This window comes from Mycteria americana, chromosome 5 (assembly GCF_035582795.1).
Source record: "Mycteria americana isolate JAX WOST 10 ecotype Jacksonville Zoo and Gardens chromosome 5, USCA_MyAme_1.0, whole genome shotgun sequence".
NCBI classification, from domain to species: domain Eukaryota; kingdom Metazoa; phylum Chordata; class Aves; order Ciconiiformes; family Ciconiidae; genus Mycteria; species Mycteria americana.
The window spans coordinates 45,723,589-45,740,617 of record NC_134369.1 but is presented as its reverse complement, the minus strand read 5'-3'; the positions used below and the strand labels follow the sequence as shown (position 1 = coordinate 45,740,617).

Sequence of the window (17,029 nt, the reverse complement as noted above, 5' to 3'; positions counted from 1 at the left end):
TGGGGAATTGAGCCAGCAATTTTTTTTAGCAATACACAATTTTACATGCTGCTTCTATTCTGTTTGTAGCCAGGAGAGGGGGGGATTACCCAGTTAAAGCAATACAAACATCTACTGTCTTGAGGAGAAAAAAAAAAAAAGGTACTGGTTGAAGTTAACCTGACTGTCCAAATGGAGGGCTAGAAAAGCTAAGAGAAAAGGGTATTTCCAGGAGCTATATATGGTGGCACAGTGCTAGTGGCAGCTTGTAATTTGTTCCCAGAAATATAAAGTTAATCAGATCACCTATAAGCCCTTAACATATAAAGTGGCAACACCTATCTTAATCAGCTATCTAGGGCCAGATGTGTGCTAGAAGGAGGGGGAAAGAAGAAATTCTGGCTGGCTTACTAGAGGATTTGCAAAGATTTGTGTCTTACTGTGTGTACATACCAGCTAGGAATCCAGTCAGCTACCAGAGGACCAGTCTGTTGATTGACCATTTTATCAAGGTAATTGAAAGGAAGCATTAGGTGCCTACAAAGCTATGATTTTTTTCTGGATCATGACTTATACCCTTCATCAGAGTAAAATAGCCATTAAAAAGAAGGTGATTGTCATCATCCTCATCAGCTTGGCTCTACATTTAATGGGGAAGTGGGGATTAACAGCCGGTATGTGGTATTTTTGAACAATTAGAAGGAGACATAGTCCATTAACAGGGACAGTTGGCAACAATGTAGAATTCAAAACTGGCAATTCTGTTGAAAGCTGGTATTGAAAAAAATTTGGATGCGGTAACAATCATTATAAATAAAATGCTGGCCAGCATAGACCTTGGCAGATGGTGAAATCTCCTTTCCCAGTTTGGGAAAGAGAGGGATGATTGAAAATGGGAACTCACACACATGAAGAGGAAAAGCTTGGAAATGCAGGCATCCGCTTCCTAGGACTTAATCTGGGCACTTAAGCCAATAGTCTGAATCTGGCTATTGGATCACATCTGTGAAACACACAGAAAAGTGGAACCTGGCACAAGCATGGTGGCTATTAGACCAGACATCTTCAGGAAAAGCTAGGAAGCAGAGCTGTAATTTTACACCTAATTTGTTGAATTGAGTCAGTGAGTGGAAACATGTATCGCTCTAGAACCTGAAAAGCAGTTACTAGCTTTCTGATTATCAACCTGATTGCCAGCTTTAGTTGTAAGGGAATAACTGCATAGTAACTGAATATTTCTGCCAAGAAGAAGATTGTAAAGAGAGAAGCCAAAGATATATAATGTGAGTCAGTAGGATACAGGCACAGATGAAACCTTCAAGGAGAAGCAGGGACAAAAGAGCTTTTACTGTGTTTGATCCAATATAGTGCACTATATCTTAATGAGTTTGAAATACCTTCTCATCAGGAGTTTCTCCCAGTTCGAAGATGTAGTCTTGGAAGTCTTGGACTGGTCATCACAAGTTTGATTGTGGGGGGCGAGGTTTTCCAAAGGGGACAGGACATCAACATGTTAGCCAGGTCTATCAGTATGTGTTATTAATGATGAAGGAAGAATCATGAGAGAAATTTATCTGGAAGATACATGCGAGGTTTTAGTCAGTTCTTGGGCCTCACCTGTAGTATTAGTTAAGAAAGAAGTGGTAGTAGCACTGGGGTGTTTGTGAACTCTGGCAAACCAAATTATGTCACTTGAAGTAATTTTTATCCAGTACCACAAAGAAATGATACACTGGATGCTCTATCAAATTAAATCTGATTCTTCACCCTCCATTTCAAAGTGCAATATTAGGAGGTGGGTCACAAGAACACTGAAAAGACTATTTTCCCTGCAGGACAAGGTCAGCAGCAAGTTAAAGTAGCAGTTATGGTGTGCCAGCTACTAGCTATGTTTGAAGGCTATTGGATCATGTTCCTCCCTCAGCTCATATATTATCTAGGCAAGATATTCTGGTATATGCTGCAAATGGTGTAAAGGAAGCTTAAAACTACTAATTATTTCTAAAATACCCTGCTTACTCCTGCAGGTGAGATAAGGGGAGAGATTGGGGGCAAAATACTTCATTGGATAAAAAGGAAATAATCTGTGCAAAATTGGCTCTCCCCTAGAGGTTGGCAGACATGCAGAGTTTCTGCAGGACTTTTCTCTTCTGGAAGTTCTTTTGTGGGTTTGTCAATATTGCAAAACTATTTCATAAGTTGGGGAAGAAAAAGAAAACATCTCAGTGGTTGAGAGAGTGTTTGAACACTTTCAGTTAAAAAAAAAAATTGTTACTGCCACTGTATCAGTGTATTCACATTTCAAAACCTCTTTCATATCAGATATGAGTGCTAGTGCTTACATTAGAACTCAAACATTGCGAGTTGGAGGTGACTTTGCACAGCAAAAGTCTAAATTCTCTGGCACCGCTGGACAGGAGTTAGTAGTGGTTACATCGGTTGAAAATAACTTTCACGTGTATGAAAGTTTCTCGTCATGATAGGCCATATATCCCTTCTGTTCTTTGAGCATGGCTGACATAGTCCTAGCATGTTAAGAAAACAAAGCTTAAGTAATGATTGTTGGGTTGGTCTTGGTTTGGGGTTTTTTTTCACTTGCATTCTCCCTGCTACTTTTGAAGCCATTGTCTAATTTAGATCTAATTTTAAATGAGAGCACAAGTGTTAAAGATACCAAGTTTCTGCGTGTTTCGTGAAAGGGTATCTGGAACAAAGAATCCCTATTAATGTCCCACAGAGGGAAAGGTGTAACTTAGCTTTTACCCTTCCAAAGAACAGCAGTTAGCTCACCAACCTGTATACACATAGTTAAGACTTAACTGCAGTTGCGCCTATTGCCCATCTCAGATAGGTAGTGGGGGACTAAGCAAAGGAAGGTTTGTGGTTGTGGAAGGAGATGACTCATGGCATTCAGTGGCTAGAGTAGAAATTCAGAGGCAATCTGGCTTCATTAATTCTGTAGCTCACGGAAAACTTTATTCAAGCTTGGCATCTTCGGTGGTTGGAAAGACTGCAGTGTTCTGACTTCGTACCAGATGCTCACGCAAAGGTATTAATGCTGATATACTGCTTAACAACAAAAACAGCAATAAAGCAAGAATTGGTGCTCAGGAGAGTATAACATCATGAAGAGCTCTTTCCCTTAATTACAGAAGCATATAGATTCCAGATTACATCTGTGAGATACGGGCCTGTGCAAATGAAATGAGAATTTATGCTTTTTTGCACAGGAACAGGATTTTGCTGAAGGAACAGCTAGCTGTTCCATTACTCTCATATTAGAAATACCTTACAGGATCCTGATATTTGACTGCTTAGGTCAAAGTGGCCAACATCTCCAGTATCGATATGTTACACTACAGTACTACACTGTACAGAGCCCTGGTTTTGACTATTCAAATCTTGAATATCTAGGTTTGGGGGTCTTTTTCTTAAATTAAATTGTTGCCAGTTAAGTAACTAAAAATTTGTTACTCAGGATGGTTCCCAAGCAGGAATACTGTAGCACAGGCCAAGCCATACATGCAGAGGATTACAACACACCATCGTAACGCCCAGGGTGCAATTTAGAGAGGCCTCTTTCTCAAAAGCAAGATAACCCCCATAGGAAGGAAACTGTGGAGGGTAGTATAGAAAAGTAGAAATAGGATTACTTAGAAAAAAGCCTCAAAGAGATCAGCTGTTGAGCTAAATATGAAGAGGTGAGAAGCAGTGGAATGCTTTCTTAAAATTCTGTTACTGTTTTCTCTTGAAGGACCATGCAGGCAAATAGCTCTTCAGTGGAATATAAGCATGCACCTCTGAAGGGTCAGGTTTAAGACTCATGCTAGCTACCTGAAAGAAGGGAAATACTGAGTGAAATTCTGAGTAATTTTAACTCACTTTTAATCATGTACCTTAATGTGGTGTAAATGTTAGTAAAGCCGGGTTTCCAGAAACTTGGATTTCTGGGACTGGATGCAAGAATCCAAAATATAATCTATCCCTTTGAAACGTGAACTGTTGAACCAGGCTAGAACTGAAGGGTTTGTGCTTTCTTTAATACATCAAAAATGTCTCATATTTTTTTTAAGTACTTGGCAACAGCTAAATTCTTTGGAAATCATAAATCCTAGATGAACTGTGAGAAGTTAATTGATGGTATGAGTGTGACCCAGTTGCCCCTCCTACTTCGAGTGCCCTATGTGGCCCTGTAGAGAGAGTTAAAAGAAGAGGAAAAAAGTTCTGCAGCGCTTAATTGTCTACACTACTCCTTTAAAAACTCAGTTAAACTTACTTACGGAGCTCCCCTCACAGCTGGACAAAAATAATTGAAGAGTTCTTTCTTTAAAGTGGAAATGCAAAGAAAGGGTACAGTAATAGCCACCTGGAATGCAGCAGAACCTAACCCCTCCCTAACTAATCCTGCTATTTTCTAACCTTGTCCTCCATGCATAATCAAAGGTGTCAAAGTCACATGCTTCAAAGTCAAGGCTTTGCAAGATCACGACTTTCGCTGTGTGTGGAACATGCCCTTCCTGCCTGGTGTGCTCTGCACGAGGAGGTTCCCCATAGAAGCCATTATTATCTTGGTTAACACCACTCCCTCCTTTCATTTAATATTTTGGTGATGTCTTACTCCATTTATTGTTTTTAAGCTCTGTCTTGAGCTACAGACCTAAAAATTATCAGAAAAGCAAGCAAATTCTCCAAAGAAAACACATTTTTTAAAGATTGTCAAAATAAAAAAATGTGCTTAGAACTCATGAAATTTAGAAAACAAAGCAGATAAATCAATGTATCATTGTCAAATCTTACAGAGCTAAAATGTAATGCATTATGGAAAATAAATTATTGTAATACTAGCTATTACCTAACATTGCTAATCTTCAGATCTCATTTACAGAGATGGTAGAATATGGGATGCTTTGGGGCAGATCACATAGATGGGCAGATGACACTGATGCTCTGCTGACTAAATCCCACTGCCCTAATGCTTGTAACATTAGCTGTTATTAGTCACGCATTTAAATACTCAGGTTATGTTATTTATGTAGCAGGTATGTAAATGTTGACAACTCTTATGATTTTATAACATGTCTCAAAGAGTTAAATATTGCCCATACTAAAAACTCCAGCTGTTGTCGTCAGACTCTTAGCTGAGTGAACTGGATCTCCCCAATGCAAAACTGAGCACCAGGGACTATTTAAAAATGTCCAAGCAAAGAGACACTGGCAATCGTGAATCTTAAATGATACAACAGCAGAGGTCTATTGAAAAGCCCAAGAATCCTCTGTTTTGTAAATTTCATGATTGTAAACCAATGTCAGGCTTTTAGGAGAAACTTTGGGCTTTTTCAATACTACTAAGTCAGCCCTCAGCAGCAGCATTAACACTGCACCTCGTACATATCCCTGGCTGTTGTTGCGGGCCTCTGTGGTGAGGTTGTGCGTGGGACAGGGAGAAACGTGGTCTCTTGAGCCTGTTTCTGGCTTTGCTGTAGGAGCACTGTGGGCATGACCGTCTATGGAGTGCAGCGCAGAAGAAACGAGGACACCGCAGACTGTCGCGCTGGGCCCAGCCACGTCCGATGGGTCAGTCCTGATGCCAGCGCTGCAGCCAAAGGCGTAGGCAGCGAAACGGGGAAGAAGCGACTCTGGGCAGGAGCTCAGGGCGAGGAGTTGCAGCACTCTGAGGACCGGTGTGGAAAGAGGAACTGCGAGACACATCATTGCCCGTTGCACAACTGAGGCTTGAGTAAAGGTTTGGAGTCACTGCCTGGGTGAATAAGGTCCCCGCCTGGATTTTATTTTCCCCACGGGATTCCCCCCTTAGCTCGCTACACTTCAGCGTCTCTGTATAGCCAGAAGTAGCTGAAAAATGGGATAACTTTTTGTTTTACTTATAGACAGCTGAAGTACCCTTTCCTGCAGCAGTTGCTGTTGCCGAGTTGCGCAGAGGACCCCGCAGCGAGCCCCTAACTGTCCTGCTCCGGTGCCTGCTCCACATCCTCCGGCAAGGAGACCCGTGACAGCCACCGGGCGCTGCCTCTCCCCGCCTTGAGAGCGGCCGGGGGGGGGGGGGGGACGGCCACCGGGGAGGAAGGGAGGAGCCCGCTCCGTCCGTCTGTCCGTCCGCCGCGCCTCGGAGGTGCGCTGGGGAGCGCCGCCGTGACGTCACGGCGCTGTTGCCATAGGGACGCCTGGGGTCGCACCTGACGGCTGTCGTGAAGCAGCGGGAGGGGAACGAGGGAAGGAGGAAGGGGGAGTCTAGGCCCGGCCCCCCCGGGCCCGCGGGGAGTTGGCTCCGCGCCGCGCCCCTCCACCCCCGCCGCATCGGAGTCGGAGGCAGGAGGAGGAGGCGGCGCTGCCGCCGCTGGCTATGTAGGGGCCCCGGTGCGGGCAGATCCGGAGGCCGCTGTCTGCCTCTGGAGCGCGGCGCCGGGGCCGGGCCCGGCGGGATGTTCTCCAAGAAGCCGCACGGGGACGTGCGGAAATCCACGCAGAAGGTGCTGGACACCCGCAAGGACCCGCTCACCCGCCTCAAGCACCTGCGCGTCCTCATCGGTGAGGCGGCCGGGAGGGAGGGAGGGAGGGAGAGGATCAACGGGGGGCCACGGCCCGGGGGCCGCGGGGCCGCCGGCCCCGAGTCCCGGCGTAGGAAGGACCGGGAACTTAGAGGGACGGGCTGGGCGCCGGGGCGGCAGACGGGCTTGGGGCTCTGCTCCGGCGAGAGACCCCACCCGGCCCAGCCTCGCCTCGGCCCGGCGGCCGGAGGGAGGGCCCCGCGCCCGGCATCGCGGGGCCGGCGGCGGCGAGGCTTCAGCTGTGTGCCGGGGGCCGGCGGGCGCAGCGGGGGCCGCTTCGCTCCCCGCTGTTGTACTGAGGCACGTACATTTGCACCGCGTTTGAAGGTGGAGTACATTTGGCAACTGTGGATGGAGGCGAGAAGCTGGTGTGCTTCCCCCGTGAATTATGCTCTAGAGCTACATAAATGCTGCTAAGTCAGTACGCTTGAATCAAAGTGGCTGGTGAGTGCTAATGGTGCCTGTGACTCCCTAATCCATTTCGTCTAAATGCTTACAGTAACAACTTATGTTCCTGTATGTTTTCAAGGTAAGAGCCACAACAGTAAGTGCTCACCAGAGTAGTTGTAGATGTGTATTCACGCAGCTAGTCTGAAAACACTTTTGGTTTGCCAATTGGTCAAGGAGGGAACATAAGCACTTAAGGACTGCCGCAGTTCCATGTGAACAGCTGTTTAACCTGACCAGTGAATTAGAAATTGTGATTATATGCAATAATTGCCTAATGAAAAACCAGTGGAAAAAACCCAGAGTTAACCATTCCAAAATATCTGTTAGTTGCATGGGTTTGTAAAAATCTAAGTCACTGTCATCAAGCTGTCCTTGAAAAAAAGAAGTTCGCTCTGGAGCGTCTTTTGGGCCCTTCAGCTCTGTAAATGCACGTGTTGCTTCTGACAGTTTATCAACACATGAGCAGGGCTGGGTCAAGGGCAACTGCCTTCCGTTTTTAGCGTGGATTATTTTGGGTTGTGCCCACAGTCTGGGGGTATTTAAGTACCTTGTCTTTGGCCTCCAAAGCTGGATTCTTTCCTTTCAAAGGAAAATGGTTATTGCTCCCTTTTTTCTTTTGTATTGGTGTTTGAAGGAACAGGTATTCCCGTATGGCAGCATCTGCTGCTGTATGACTTTTCTGCAACATAATAATTATTTAGACTTTTGAAATGGAGAATAGTTGGGTAGCTAGCTATCCAAGATACTTCAGTAGTCAGATGTATCCTCTTGCCTCACTCAGAATGTTACCGCTCTTCTTAACCAGCTGTACTGAGCCAGTTGTGACTTGCTTTGTGTTGATTTATATTTATTTCTAGCTACTTCATCAATTGCAACTTAAGAGGAAAGAGCATTGTAAAGAAACCAAGTACCTCTCTGAATTTAGGTTTCCTGGCTAAGTATGTTGAATATTTCTAGTTTTGCTTTAGTCTGCAAAACAATTGCATGATTTTGATCTGATCTGTTCTAGATTTGATATTTGTGTTGCTTGGCTTTTATTTACAAGATTTTCCTTCAGCTTTGTTAATACTTGGATGCATTCTGTAAGATACAAGCCATGAGCTCTGTGTCAAGGAGACGTTCTTATCTAATCTAAGGTTTCTGCTTACTGGCTGTAGGACAGACTAAATCTGCTGGGGCATGTTTTCATGTGATGGCCATTCCCCTTTCCCCCCCGCACATGCGTATATCTCAGCTGTTGAAGCACAGCTCCCACACATCCTTTCTCTGCATTTGGGAGAATGCATGTGGGAGAGTGTGTGACTGTGTAAGTAGGGAAAGGTGTAACAGTACTCTTCAGCTTGTCTGTCTTGGATGCATCTACATGATTTTATCATTATGCAGATATTCTTAGATGCACAAGGTGCAAAACCAAGGTCTTTTTTTGGGGGCAGGGGGAGTAGGATATTTCTCTATGTATTCCTACTGTAGTGCAAGAGAAGTATATAGCAGATTGTTTGAAGTCTGTCTTCTGCTGTGATCACCTCCTTGCCTTATTCCTTAAATTTCTCTGCTCCCTAAACTGGCTTTGAAAGCATAAGCTCTATGCCTTTCCTTCTCCAATTATTTCTTTGACTAGTCTGTAGGACCAGATTAAAAAAATAATGTACCCGCATAAGATAGACTGCTACCTGAGGTGGCTTTGCATGCAGGCACCATCCTGCAGCTTGAGCAGCGTAGTGCTGCATTTTCCTGTTTATATTTTTTCTTCAGTGACAACTCCCCCAGCATAATAATTGGCATGTTTCCATGTGCTCAGGGGAGCCAAGCTGGCTATTGCCAACAGACTATCCGAGGGGAGAAGGGAGGAAATCTCAGTTCAGTTCTGTTCAGCATCTTTATGAATGAAAAATGATTTGTCTTGTATTGCTCTTAGCCCCTGCATATTGGAGACTAAAAGACTATCCAGAAGAGAATTCTCTGCTGTTCCACATCCAGGAGAAGAAGAGAATTTTCTCTTGTTCTTAAACTTAAAATCCTTTCAGTAGGCCTGCAAGGTGTATTGGACCAGAGTTAATATTTTTTTGCTGTACTTTTTAGTCTTTGGTTCAGCAACGATAAACTGAAGCATGGCCTTGGATTCATGGTTAAGACTTGAGGGGAGGAAAGGGAGTACTAGTTCGTTTTCCCTCTATTTTATCAAGGCATCCAAAGCAGCAGTTCTCCAGTAAGCTGAAATAATGGAATAGTCATGAAAACAGGCAGAGTGCTTGTGAATTATAGACTGCTGGTTGTCTATTAGCCAAAGAGGAGAAATCTAAAAAAATTCATTATGGTAAAAGATTGACAGTTGGATCCTGCAAGGCAATGGTGCAAGTCAGGCATCATCTAAAAATATTTAAGATAGTATAATGTGGTTGTTAGTAAAGACCAGAAGAGACAGGACAATTTCAGAGAACCTAATATGAAGCTAAGTGAATGGATAGCATGAAGGCAAGTGACATTTATTTTTAACAAATTAAAAGTACTGTACATTAGATGGAATTATTTAAATGCCTTTTACAAGATAACTTAGAATGCAGTGAGTTGTATCATTTCAGGAAAAAGTATCTTTGTCATTGGTGACAACTCGGTTTAAATTTAGTAAAAAATGCAAATTAGTCTGACTGCATAAGGAATATAGAAAATTTTGTGTCTTCGTAAAACAGTGGTGTACCATTACACCAAATATCATTGCAGCTTTAGTGGTCTTATTGCTATCATCAGTATATAGAGGATTTAGAGATGGGAATGACTCAGATGAGAGTAAAACTTCAATGTGAAAAGACATTGAAAGCTTTGGAATCCCTTTCTGTAGGGGCAGATAGTGAAAAATACGTAAACATATATGGAAAAGACTAGGAAATAAAGTCTATTAAGGCCTACCAAATTTGAAGTTACTGGTAAAGATTTTTGGCTTGGGAAGCTCCTGAGTGCTAGGCTGTCAGTTATAGGCATACCGGGGAAATGCATTTGTATTTTTTTTTGCTGAAACTCTTTTGAGATAACTGCTCTTTGCCACTTCACTCCAGTGTCCTGTCTCTGTCTGGTTCTCTGCTCTCCTTCAGTATGGCTCTACTGAGCCTTTCTTGTAATTCAGGAACCAAGGAAAATTCAGTGAAATTCAGGTGACTAATTCAGAATTGATTAAATTATTTGTTAAAGTGAATATAATACGTGGCCAATTTATGCATGTCACAGGCATAAGGTTTTTTAAATAGAGGTTAAAGGCTTTAGGAGACCTCCAAGTAGTCATAAATATTATTATTGCTAAGAAAAATTGGAAGGAGATTGAAGTCTCGTATCCTGGGACATACCAGTCTGCGAGTGAAGGTAATCTGCTTTTCATTGTTTTCCTGCTGCAGTATTTTTCTTGAAACAGCTGGAACTATCTGCTTTAAGAGATTTGATTCTTATGAGGTGTATTAGTTTCTTCCCGTAGGGAAGTGTTCATCCTCCTTCCCCCCCCCCCCCTTTAGTTCCGAGAAGTACCCTTAAGTCTCATACAGTTCCCTAATGCTATCTTGGTCAGTATCTGACTTTTTATCAACTATTCTTCTGTCTTGTTTCCATACACTGGAAAGGCTGTAGCAGTTTTGTTTACTGTGAGGTACTGCGGTGGTTAGAGCATATCAGCCGTGAGTGGGAACGTCTAATGGGATTCCCTTGCGGTCTGTATGGCAGCGGCTCAGCCTTGTCAGAAGCGCAGCCCTGCTATAAGGAAGGCTGCCAGCTGCAGTTAGTGCAGGTGTGATCACTGAGACTGTTCTAGCAGATGGAAGTGGAGGTACATAGTGTACCTTATGGAATTAGCCTGCAGAACAAAGCCTGTGATTTTCCAGAAAAATATATATTTTTAGCAGTTCCCAGTGAATTAGCAACTAATTGCAATTTTTAGGATCATTAAGAGGAAATAACGTGGAAATAATATTGCATTGTTCTTATAATCAGTGTTGCACTGTTTAATCAGACTTCAACATCGAACTAAAATTCTATGTGTTTAAAATGGTAGTTCATAAAAGTTTGTTCTAGTAATCCTTCAAGCATCAAATCGTGCTTGATTTGTCCTTTTGTTAAAACAGTGCTTTGAGAACTCTCTAAATAATTAAGGCAGCTAGATATGTGATCCTGTCATAACGTCATACCTTAACAATATTGACTTCTTGTTTTGTTCTAGTTTTGATATCAAATATGTTGGTGCTACCTGTTGAATTCGTGGTTTCAGTCAGAATTTGTAAATATATGTATTTTTTTAAAAAGCTAAAATCCTTAAGTATTTAATGATTTCTGTGTAATCTTACTATGTGCAAGCAAGTCAAATGTACTTGGTTTAAGATTTACTTTTAGGGCTGAATGCTTAAGAAAATTTTTCCTTTTTTTTCCTTTAATTCATTTTTTTTTGTAGAGTAGGAGTTACAGGCCTGTAATCTGTTAATCCAGAGTAAAGGAAAAAGGAATATATTGTTTCTCATAAAGCATTTTATTTGCGTCTGATATCTTAAAAAGACAGTGCTTGTATCTCTGGAACCATAGAGAGAATGCTTGTAAAATGTAATGCTAAGAGAACAGAGTATTTGAAGTGTGGAGTGGTATTTTATTATTTTGCTTTGTTATTCTTGGTGGTTGGTTAGTGCTTGACATCTCATATAAGCAATCTGTGAAAGGGAAAAGTCAAGCTATACTGGACAGAATGAAACGGGCTGCATTGGACATCCATTCTGTTATATTGTTTAATATTAAACAGTATACTTAAACAGAGATTGAATTTGTCTAAAGGGATTTTAATTTAAGAAATCATTTCACTGGCAGTCAGCCCTAATGCTTCAGCTGGATGGCATTCATTGGTGTTGCACATCATCAACATCACTCATTATAATATCACTTATGTACTGTAATAAATGAAAAATGTTTTATGGTCATTAAAGTGAGAGGCGAGTGAGAAGCTAGAGCAAAACTAGCTGCCTGGAATTTTCTTTGGAGATAACTGTTCCAGAAGTTTCTCTGGATGTGCAAAGCTGTATTATTTTTGGCAAGAGTTGTAGTTGTGTGTTTTTTTGTTTTTTTTTTTTTTTTAATTTTCTTTCCTGGTAACTCTAACTGCAGAGGACATGTCACCGCTGTAATTCGTGGATTTGGCTGTGGGTTGAGTGCAGTTTAAGAAATTAGACTTGATGTTCTGTCAGTCTTGACTTAACCCTGAACCCATTCTGTTCTGGGCAGGAGAAAAGGGGGAAGAACTGCTTTGCTTTAGGATTTTGGCTAACGTTATACTCGACTTGCAGAGAGCAGCAGTGGCCAGTGCTGCTTGGCTTGCAAGGGTGAGGGCTGGAGTCAGATCAAAGCCCCAGGCTAGACAACGGGGCGGCTCTGACCGCTGGGATGCGAAGGGAAGGCCTGTGTGGGTTTAGCTTGTGGCAGTTTGGAATGAAAATAAGTCCATAACTACGGAAGTGTTTGAAGTTGCTTAAATAAAAGCTTAAGTTCTGGGACATGTGTGAGTTGTTATGGAAGCATTTCTTAAAAGTTTACTAGCATAACTCTTCCGGAGTTTGCAAGCAACCTGAAAGAATTAGCTTGGAGAGCTGTCAGCTGCTTCTGCTCATTCCTGTAGAGCACTGGTGTTGGAATTTGTAACAGTTTGTATGTAGATGATGTTCATTGGTGCTGTTAACTTGCTTATTCATTCGTGACTTTTTCTTTTTTTCTTGTATGTTTGTATCTAAAAGATGGTGGTGATCAGGAGTTCAGACTTGTCTGATGCAAAATAGAAGTCCATTAAAAGATTTCTTGAAGTCTGTTCCTTTTTCAGTACCCAAAACCTCAAGAATATTTTCTTTGACAAAATTACCTTTTTAAAAAAATTGACTTGTTTTTGTTCAATAGCTGTTAGCGATCTGAAACAGTAAGGGCTGAAGTGAAGCCCTTAATAGGTTTGCATTTGTAGCTCACTGTTTGAAACGTTGTGGTTTGTTATCAGGTCTCTTTCACTTTGACAGTCTGTTAACTATGCCAGATCACCAGTTGGTTCTGGAGGTTTTCCACTTAACCTTTATAAATGACATGCTTTTCTATTCGAGGGACTGTCTGTATAGAACTGAACCTCTGTACTGGTTTGCTGTAAAGCAGCCGTTAAATTTTTCACCTTGGAGAATTAAGAATGAGTGAGTTCTATTGTCCATTTTGCTTACATGTTAACTGAAACTGAGGACGCTTAGAAACCTCTTGCTTTCTAATGGCACCAGTTTGTTATGAGAATTGATACTGAACACTTGAGTCTATAGTGGGCCTCCGCTTTACAGAAATAGAACTAGAAGTCTGGCTGTCTTCCAGGTCATTGTTTGCTGCAGTTGTCACTGGTATTTTATTTTTGGGTAAGGATGAGGGGAAAGTGACTTAAAAGCCAGTAAGTCTTGGAACGAGACAGGATAATACTTTCGTTATACTGTGTGCTGTAACAATTTTATGTATAAACATACTATAAAATTCTGAAATGCTTAAAATCAAATGTAAAATTAACCACAACTTGATCTGTAATGATGTAGGCTATTCTGTTAAATGCTATGGTAAATTTCTGCGATGCTTTGTGTGAACTGTGAACGTTAATTCTCTCTTCAGAAAAGTTAATATGCGTCTAAGATCTGTGTGGGGGTTTTTGTTTCAGTTTTCAGTAGTTTGATTGTTTACCTTTAAAGTTCTGACCTGTGCAGAAAGTACAAGTTTACCTTCTTTATAATATTTTAATTTCATACAGCAGGCAATCATCTAAATAGTATAGATGCATTTCCCTTCCTAACTCAACTCATTTATAAATATGTAACAGATGTTGTAGATTAGTTTATAATAATTTATAGGGTAATATGTAGAAAACAAAATAAACAGGGAGGTGAATTGTGTATAATATAAGTTAAAGCCCACTGAGGTCCTCTTCCTACAGAGGATTTCAGGTGTTGTACATGTAAACTTTTAAGCTTTGCAGAATCTGGCTCAGGTGATCATCCCTTACAAGTTTAAATATACAGTAAAAGTCTGTGTTGTTTTTTTTTTGTTCATGTTTTGCATCTGACAAAGTCATTTTTAAGCTGAAGTGGTACTCTTGCATTGTAATTCTAAGTATGATATGCTATTCAAATAGTATCCTACTTCTAATGTGTAATATTAAAGGGGTACATATTTATTGAAATACTTTTGTAGATGCAAATAATTCCTGGTTAAAAAGTGATGTGCTGATAATTGAACCATAATAAAAGCATTGGAGCAAATGCGTTTACTCTCAGGCAGATTTCTGTGGCATTTTCTGCATCAAAAATTTTCTGCAAGAAATTTTTGGCCTAGAATCTTCCTTTCCTAAAATGATCACTGTGGGCAGTTAAGTTTTGAATAGCTTACTGAGATAATTGAAAAGAATGTAATCTTTCTGAAAGTTTTGAACAATTAACCTTCAAGAGAGTTGGCCATATGAAAATACATGGAAAAAAGTTCTTAAGAAAAGAGTTGGCCACTTGAAAATGTAGGAGAGTAAGTTCCTAAAAGTACAGTCGCATGTAAGCACAGAAGTTGGTAGGAGAGGTGGAGGGTTTTTTGTTTTGATTGTTGCTGTTTTTTTTCTTTAGTCCTTTTTTGCTATAGCTCCAGTCTATAAGTTGGAGAATAGTAGAACTTCCAAATTTCAGTGGGTTTAATGGAAATATGAATTCCAGTTGATCTGGTACTTGAATATTCTTGTAATGAGGATCATACAAATAGCTTAGATAACTAGTCTTACATTTTTAGTTCAGTTCTCTGTTTCAGCATCAAAATAGAACAGAAATCCATAAGCTGAATACAACTTCTAAAACTTAAACCAAACAAGGTGGCTTACATTCTTAATGCTGAACCTAGAAAAAACTAAAGCTACTTTTAGAAAGGTTTTATGGAAGGAAGAAAAGGACAGAGAAGCTGTATGGTGTCTCTTTGTGCTTAAATGTAACTTTCTCCTTAAAAAAAACCCCAAAAGCACCACTGAACACACAAACTTAATGCAGAGATCAGAGTTGTACCAATTTTTAAGTTACAGAACATTATTAAGGAAAAATCAGCAATCAAAGATGCATGTTTCTTGCTCTTGTGAAGCATGAAGAGAACTGCATTTTCTTGATGAACAGCTTCCATAAATGATGCTGAAAATCTGAATTTTAGTGTACTGGAACTATGCTTTGTACAGTAAAAGCTTTAGTTTTTACATTGTTGGAATACAGTAATGTCCCATTTTTCCCTCTCCCATTCTGAGAAACTTTTCTAACTATTTTATATGGTGCCAGATCTATTTCTGAACCCTTCCCTCCTCCCAATCTGGGCATAAGTACCAAGAACACAAGGAATGCATTAGTTGCATGAACCTGTGGTAGGAGAATACAAAGTTCTTTTGTTTATAAATAAATAAATGAACTATAAATTAAGGAGGAGAGTCTATTTCTGTGTAATGCCACTTCATGTAAAAACAAGGCTATGTCTCTGTTCTTAAAAAGGCAGAAAAGATGAAGTAGCCAAAGCAGACAAGCAACTTCCTGCAAATTCTCAGTTCAAGGCTGTGTGAAAAGGACATACATATGCTCCTTGTAGAGGAAATGATGTTTTACCTTTGTATGCAGCATTCACAGTACTTTGGGAGAGCATAGAGCAGAGACAGTGACCTAGTGTTGGAGAAAATGGCTTAAGATGAGAGAATTGAAGAGCTGTATCTTTAGTTGATCACAAGGATAAAGGTCAACTGAATGTTTTGGAGACATTTTCATTAGACAAAAAGTTATCAGATCCTTAATTAATGAAGGAAGCTGTAACAGCAGCATATAGCTGGAAGTTTTAATGTTAAAGTAATCAAGGAGAGCAGTAGTCTCTCCATGCATGTATTTAGTCATGTGGATTGTGTTGAGTATAGAGGTAGCTGTGAAATGGAATGATGTGTGCAGGTGGCCAGACGAGATCATTTCCAGATCAAACTCTTCTAAGATCTACATTATTATCCCCATGCTGTATCTGCTTTTCTCTCCCCTCCTCCTTCTTGCCATAATTCTTGGTCAGGCTATGCATAATGAGTTCCAAACTTCTTGACCAAGGCAAGGTTCCAAATTTCTGGACCAGCAGCTTACTGAATCACTGTAGGTATCCTTTGATGATGAGCAGACGCTTTCTTTTGCTGTAGGTGGCAAACCTACCAGATGCACAAGTGTGTTTTCCCTCCCTTAGAAGGAAAGCTGTTTTTCAGCATTAACAGAAATACTTTGTGGGTTTTTTAAAAAAGTATTATTTTCAGGTAATGCCTGCACAAAATTCCCATTAAATAAAATGTTATATTTTTATTTTCTTCCATCTGAAGCGATAGAATTTATTGCAAGAATTCAGTTGTTAACTCTTTGGTTTGAATTCCAAAAACTTGCTTTTGATTATGCTATCAAGTGTGATCTTAGGAAGAAATCAGGGTGAAATGCATTTGCTAGAAAAGTTGCAAAGTCAAGGAATTTTTTACTTTCGTCCTATTCCAAGCTATAGCTGTATTCTGAAGGTATGCTTTTAGTGTTAATTGGGTGTTAATCATACGGGTCTACCAATGCTCCTCTGAGTCTTTTCTGAGATGATTGGCACCACATTGTTCTCAAATAAATAACTACTAAATGAATAAATAAATAAAAGACCATCCTCTGAAATCCCCCCACCCCTGAACTCTGGAAAGGCAGAACGCCTTACCACAGTGCCAGTTGTATGTATGCAAGTGTCACACAGTAATTATGTGGTAAAATGAGAATACTGTTCAGCTGGTTATATGGGCAAGTCTTTAGTTTGCCTCCTGAAGAATCTAGGAATAGTATCTCCAAAAATTACAAACTGTTGTGTTAAGATTGAGTCTTTAAAAAATAAGTTTGGCTTGGTTTTTTTATTTGTCTGCTTCAGAGTTGACCCATGTCTGGGGAAAGAATGAGGGCCTATTTCAGGAAATGAAACATTTAATGTGCCTGCAAAAATGCAGCATTCCTGTGTGTTGA

The 17,029-nt window shown here is 40.7% G+C and overlaps 1 protein-coding gene across 2 annotated transcripts in view; it reads left to right on the top strand.

Moving 5' to 3' along the window:
• The first annotated feature begins 6,149 nt into the window (after window positions 1-6,149).
• Window positions 6,150-17,029, top strand: part of RALGAPA1 (Ral GTPase activating protein catalytic subunit alpha 1) — a 136,342-nt gene continuing 125,462 nt past the window's right edge. Inside the window, exon 1 of one of the 2 annotated variants that reach the window (XM_075503153.1) lies at window positions 6,150-6,525. In XM_075503153.1, coding sequence (XP_075359268.1) covers window positions 6,420-6,525 — 106 coding nt within the window. In that variant the 5' untranslated portion in view covers window positions 6,150-6,419. The remainder of the gene's footprint in view (window positions 6,526-17,029) is intronic. The other variant, XM_075503154.1, reaches the window with a different exon arrangement.